Source organism: Colossoma macropomum, unplaced genomic scaffold, assembly GCF_904425465.1.
Source record: "Colossoma macropomum unplaced genomic scaffold, Colossoma_macropomum, whole genome shotgun sequence".
NCBI lineage: Eukaryota > Metazoa > Chordata > Actinopteri > Characiformes > Serrasalmidae > Colossoma > Colossoma macropomum.
The window spans coordinates 12102545-12109691 of NW_023494809.1; the positions used below are offsets into that span (position 1 = coordinate 12102545).

The following is a 7147-nucleotide window of genomic DNA, read 5'->3' on the forward strand; positions in this document are numbered from 1 at the left end:
TAGGCCTCAAATGTGTGCATCACTGGCTATTTTTATGTGCAAAGATATTTGCCAATCCAATTGAATACATTCCAATTATAGAAGAAGACTGAGGTGTTTTTATGCTCACTCTACTCAACAATCTGATGGAAAATCTCCGTTTATATGCACACCACAAGTAAACTGATCCAAAATCACGCACATGCATAGAGCACTGCTTAGTGTACATGTTACCATGACAACAAGTATCACGTGTGTCCAGTCAAAGTGAGATGAGCAGCAGTGAGCAGTACTTGTGTTTTTAATTACTTTAAAATGTCAGACTCAGGAAAACATACTTCACATGTGCTTATTAAAGAAGGGCGAGAGGAAGACTCTGGACGCCCGTCCCACTGCCGTCTTTTAAAGCTCAAGGCATAAACTTCGTCTCCTCTGCAGACCAGTTTCTGCTCCCTCCATGTTGAACATTATAAATTTTCGCTATGATGTAACGCACATGCGCAGAACATACTTAAACTTTCTGATTGGGAATGTAATCGGATACAGGTGTTTACACGGCTATTATTCAATTTAACAGATTATTTATGCGATTACCCACCTCGTTCAGTCGGACAGAAATTGTATTCCAAATGGCCACAATCAGACTAGTCTATTCCAACTGGCCTATACATGGACGTATTCTATTAGAATTGAGCGATTTGTTGGATTATTAATGGATTATCAGGCTGCATGTGACCATGGCTATTGAAGGAGAGGATACTGGCTTCAATAAAGGTTAGCTTAAGATTGAAATTTTTACTGAAGAACTCACTTTAAACCTTGTTTTTTTTGTAATGGAATAGTTGGCTTTTTTGTGCTCTGATCTTGGGATGTTCTTGATTTTAACTACATGTAGGATTGATGGCCTTTATAGCTTTGCTTGGGAACATCCTCAGAAATGAATGCAATGCTTGTGCGAAATGCAATACCAACATGAACAGTGGGGGCAGTATACCACAATGTAAGACAGGGCAAGTTTATTTGTATAGCATCTTTTATACACACTGGCAATTCAAAGTGCTTTACACAACACAAATAAAATAAGGGATTAAAAGAAATTAAAATAGTGCTATAAAGTGCAGTAAAAACAAGGGAGTTTATCAAATCTCAAAATCAAGCACCTTAGAAAGGCCTTTGCAAAGATAGTTAATTGAAAGAAGGTACAAAGTACATAGCTCAAAGTACAAAGACAATAATAAAAGACAATAAAATAAAGTGCAGGGAACATTTTAACTTAAAGAGCTAAAAATAAAAGACAAAATAGCACCTAAAATAAGGGCTTAAAAGAGAAAGTGCAGTGCTGAACAAAGGCACAAGAAAACAAGAACATTTTCAGTCTGGACTTAAAAATGGTTGGAGTATATCTAACCTCATCGGGGAGTTTGTTCCAGCAGTTGGCAGCATAGTGACTGAAATGCTGCCTCACCCTGTTTGGTTCTGATTCTGGGCACTAATAACTGACCGGTCCCAAGTGATTGGAGAGGCCTTTTGGGTTCATGTGTTTCCAGGAGATCAGCAAAGTATTTTGTACTATGATTTCAGCAGAAGACAGAACAAAACTATGACCACAACCATTTCTGCAGTCTGTTTCTTTCGTTTTCTCAAGACAAACAACTAAACAACTGTCAGAAAAGTTGACACAAAAGTTACATAAAAAGTACACAAACAACAAATTTGTATGAAGTGAACAGTGCACAATAACACATAATTGAATAAAGAATAATAGTGTTTAATATTTTTAAAAGTTTTTATTACTCAATTACGACAGGAAAAATATGAAACCACACAACACCTCTTCTAAACTTGTGAAGAACATAAAGAACTTTGTTAGAATTTAAAGAAATTCCAGATAATGTGTTCTAAGAGCCCTTACATTTGAACCTTTATATTATGTGAAGGTTCTTTACATCTTTAAAACTTTCTATAAATCTTTTTTTTCAAACATGCGCATAGCTACAGGACAGATCACAAACTTTGATAAGCTGTAGTTTGGAGCACTGTAGGCATCAGAGCTGGAGTTTTGATCCTGTGGTCACTGTTCAAGGACATACATGATCAATTTAGTTTTGGGGTTTCATCCTGGTTGCTCTTGGTTAACAGTCTACTGGTATTCTTGATCTTCATTTTCTCACAAAGAAATGAGGGAAAAGAGAAATCCAAAATTAATGCTGAATCTAGTGAAAGCTGCCGCTGGAGCTTTGTGTGTTCTCCTTAGCACTGGAGCGGTTCATCTGGGGGCAACACAGAGCTTTGGGACAGCAGGACAGCCTTTTGATTAGTCCCTGTAAGCAGTGTTTGAACGTTGCACGGAGTGCTGAAGAGGAGAAATAGAAGATAAAGGGGTCCATACAGGCGTTAAAGGTGCTGGTGAGCAAAGCGTACACTCTCCAATCTGGACTGTGCCAACCAATGAAACCCACCACATGGGATACGTTGTAGGGCATGAAGCAGACGATGAAGACGAGGAGAGTGCCAAGAGCGAGCCCGATCGCCCTGAAGCGCTTCTTGGGATTGACGTTGGGTAGTCGGGAGAGGATGAGGATAAAGTTGATGTAGCAGAAGCAGCAGATGATGACAGGGACACAGAAAAATACCACAAACATCTCCAGACGGAAGGGCATGAGGATGGTCATCTGTTCTTTGTTGAAGTCCCCATAGCAGGAGTTTTGCTTGAGTCGAATGGTGGTGTTGGTGGGGGAATAATACTGCACAATAAAGACAACACTGCAGTGCACAATGGAAATCACCCAGAACATGACGCTTGCTGTCACCACGTGGCGAGGATTCCGCTTGATTTTGTACCTGACCGGGAAGGCCACTCCGAGGTAGCGCTCCACACCGATAGCCGTCAAGAGAAAGGTGCTGTTGTAGATGGTGGTGAAGAAGATGAAAATCGACACTGAACAAAGGAAGTAGCTCATGTTCCATTTCATGTCGGCTGCCTCTTTCATCCGTAAGGGGAGGAAGAAGAGGAAGATCAGGTCCGAGATGTTGAGACTTAGCAAGAGCACATCAATGGGTTTGGCGTTCTGCTTTACTTTTTGGACGAAGGTGTAGAAGGCCAGCAGGTTGGCAGGAAGGCCTGTGATCAGCGTGATGCCATACACTGCCAGGACCAGGTCACTCGTTTCCCTTGTCCACTGCATGGTGCTGATATGGGTAAGTAATCTGTGGAAATAGCGACATTTTAACTGCATGTCAGATATAACATAAAACTTAATGCTGGGGAGAAGTGATATGAGCATAATTTAGACAGATAAGAGCAGAAAGTGAGGCATAACGCAGAGTGAAGGTAAGTCTTTAACTAGGATTTGAAAGTTGAGATGGAGATGCTACCAAGGGTCTGTTGGAGATTATTCCAGAGTTTAGATGCCATTCCACTGACTGATCAGCTGTTCATGGAAGAGAGGTGGAACTCGAGGACTGCAAGGACACTATGACTAGAGTATATAAGGCTAGCATGTAAGGATTGAGTACCTCTGACTGAGGAGGCAAATGGTTAACAATGTGAAGTGTAACTGGTTGCCATGGCAAGTTGTCAAGGATGAGGGTGATAAATGTACAGCAGTCAAAAGAGCATTTGTGAGGTCAGGCACTGATGTTGGATGAGAGGGTCTTGCAACTGACATTCCAGTTCATCCAACAGCCCCAGACCATTATCCCTCCTCCACCAAACTGTACTGTTGACACTGCATTCAGGTAGACAGCATTCTCCTGGCTTCCGCCAAACCAATTTTGTCCATCACACTGCCTGTTGCATTCCAGTGAAGCATGATTTATCACTCCAGAGAACATGTTTCCACTGCTCCAGAGTCCAGTGGTGGAGTACTCTGCACTCAAGCCGCCGCTTGGCATTGCACATAGTGATCTTATGCTTGTGTGCAGCTGCTCAGACGGAAACCCATTTCATGAGAGTTCTTGTGCTGACGTTGCTTCCAGGGTCAGTTTGGGACTCTGTAGTGAGTGACGCAACAGACAATAGACGTAGTACGTGCTTTAGCACTCGGCAGCCCTGCACTGTGAGGTTGCTTGGTTTAGCACTTTGCAGCTGAGCTGTTGTTGCTCCTTTTCACAACAATAGCACTTTGTGTTTACCAAGGCAGATCTAGCAAGGCAAAACTTTCACAAACTGACTTGTGGCAAAGGTGACATCCTGTGACAGTGACACATTTAAAGTCAGCAAGATCTTCAGTATGACATACTCTACTGCCAGTCTTTGTCTATGGAGATTGCAAGGCAACATGCTTGAATTTATAGACCTGTTAGCAATAGGTGTGGCTGAAACACCTGAATTCCCTAATTAGGGTTTGTCTTTCAGTGTGAGTGGTGCCACATGGCACATATGCCACAGACACTATTACACCACCACCATGACAAATAGTGGCTTTTGAAATTGAGCTGGCATGGTGAGGTTGTTAATGCGACACAATCTGTAGGATCAAAGCTTGAGGATATTCTGTTGTGATTGTCAGCTTTGCCGTTTACGCACAGAGATTTCTCTGGATATCCTGAATTTTTTGCTGATACTATGCACTGTATATTGTAAAATACAAATCCTTGCAGTTGCTCCTTGAGGAACACTGTCAGATTTCTTGCTGATTTTCCTGCAAAGTGATGAGTCTCAACCCGTCGCTCATGAAGGACTAGGCTTTTCCTGGATGCTCCTTTTACACACAGATATGATTGCAACACTTGTTTAAGATGTAATCAAGGTACAAACAACGTAAATGTACCCTCAAAGTTAGCACTGTGATCTTAAGGTCCAACGGTGTACCTTGTAGGTTTTTCCCAGGTATGCATTCGTACCTTTTAATAACCTGTTTTGAAATATTAAAACGAAGCTTATGCAAGATGTTTTAATCCTCCCAGTGACCTCAGGTGGCTACTGCTGATCAACACTTTACAGATATTACCAACTGCAGCTGTATGCACCTGTATATTGTCTGTATATTTACATGAGAAGTAGAAATATTCAGTACAGAAATTTGGCCATCATGTTTTGAATCAGATATGTTGGATATATACTGTTTATTACATGATTAAATGACTTGTTAAGACATCATTATTCAAATGCATTAGTCTAACAGAATCAACAGTTAAAGTTATTCTGCGCTATCAGTCCAATGAACAGATGAATACATTCATTAGGTCCACTTCCAAATAGTATAAATACTGTTTCTGGTGCAAGTTTAGACAGCCCACTTGGCTATCTTGGAACACCTATAGTATTTGTTCACATTAATATATCAATTTTGATAATTTCATACTGACATCATATTCCTCACATTTCAGAATCTGCAAAAATAGTTCAGATTCATTAGATTTCAAGTGCTGACTTAATTCTACTTCTTTATTGTAGAAGAATTTATCAGATTCTGTTCACTTAAATCTTTTTGCATATACATTTTTGAACTAACCAAATCTTTCAATGCAAAGATACTTTTATGAATGCATATTCATACATTGAGCTTAAATTCTAGGATGCTGTACTTTGTTTTTCTCCCTCAGGCAACTTTTCCATAAAAACCCAAAATTATTTATAAATTTAGGTCAAGAAATTTGCTACTTGACAGTTAAAAATGCAGAAATGAAGGTGTGAAGAAGTCTGTTCTTACCCGCTGCTAGTTAGTGATGCAAATGGACAAGATGTGACCTCGCTAGTGCTTTTTTGTGATGCTGCAATAACCTGCAGACTTGTTTAAGAAAGATGAAACCACTGTTTTTTCAGAATTTCATTTCTAGACTTCGTTAGAATTCACTGAATTCCACTGAATTTTCTAAATTTCTGCATAATTCAGTGGTTGAGATGTATTCAAAGTCATTTGAAGTGCCATTTGAAGTGTGATTTGAAGACAATTTAAAACCTAAAAATGACAAATTTGTACAGTGTACAGTGTAAGTTCAGTGGGATATCATGGTGTAGGCCAGCTGGTAGTATGTTAAACGACATATGCCTAAAATGCTGTCCACAAGGGTGCGCTATTAGGCCTCAAATGTGTGCATCACTGGCTATTTTTATGTGCAAAGATTTTTGCCAATCCAATTGAATACATTCCGATTATAGAAGAAGACTGAGGTGTTTTTATGCTCACTCTACTCAACAATCTGATGGAAAATCTCCGTTTATATGCACACCACAAGTAAACTGATCCAAAATCACGCACATGCGTAGAGAACCACTTAGTGTACATGTTCCCATGACAACGAGCATCACGTGTGTCCAGTCAGTGAGATGAGCAGCAGTGAGCAGTACTTGTGTTTTAAAATACTTTAAAATGTCAGACTCAGGAAAACATACTTCACATGTGCTTATTAAAGAAGGGCGAGAGGAAGACTCTGGACGCCCGTCCCACCTCCATCTTTTAAAGCTCAAGGCATAAACTTCGTCTCCTCTGCAGACCAGTTTCTGCTCCCTCCATGTTGAATGTTACAAACTTTTGCTATGATGTAACGCACATGCGCAGAATGTACTTAAAATTTCTGATTGGGAATGTAATCAGATAAAGGTGTTTACACGGCTATTATTCTTCTATTTAACGGATTATTTACGCGATTACCCATCTAGTTCGATCGGATAGAAATTGTATTCCGAATGGAGAATCAGACTAGTCTATTCCGACTGGCCTATACATGGATGTATTCTATTAGAATTGAGCTATTTGTTGGATTATTAATGGATTATCAGGCTGCATGTGACCATGGCTATTGAAAGAGAGGATACTGGCTTCAATAAAGGTCAGCTTTAGATTGAAATTTTTACTGAAGAACTCACTTTAAACCTTGTTTTTTCTGTAATGGAATACTTGGCTTTTTTGTGCTCTGATCTTGGGATGTTCTTGATTTTAACTACATGTAGGATTGATGGCCTTTATAGCTTTGCTTGGGAACATCCTCAGAAATGAATGCAATGCTTGTGCAAAATGCAATACCAACATGAACAGTGGGGGCAGTATACCACAACGTAAGACAGGGCAAGTTTATTTGTATAGCATCTTTTATACACACTGGCAATTCAAAGTGCTTTACACAACCCGCAAAATAAAATAAGGGATTAAAAGAAATTAAAATAGTGCTATAAAGTGCAGTAAAAACAAGGGAGTTTATCACATCCCAAAATCAAGCACCTTAG

At 39.8% G+C, this 7147-nt stretch overlaps 1 protein-coding gene across 1 annotated transcript; it reads right to left on the reverse strand.

Annotated features, from left to right (window-relative positions):
- Window positions 1–2192: 2192 nt before the first annotated feature.
- Window positions 2193–3181, reverse strand: LOC118798532 (free fatty acid receptor 2-like). Its single transcript, XM_036557913.1, has one exon. The coding sequence runs from the start codon at window positions 3162–3164 to the stop codon at window positions 2193–2195; it is 972 nt and encodes a 323-aa protein (XP_036413806.1). The 5' UTR covers window positions 3165–3181.
- Window positions 3182–7147: the final 3966 nt, after the last annotated feature.

Bases quoted from the DNA above. Each gene is read 5' to 3' on its own strand.
- LOC118798532 (XM_036557913.1), bottom strand. From the start codon at position 3,164: ATGCAGTGGACAAGGGAAACGAGTGACCTGGTCCTGGCAGTGTATGGC.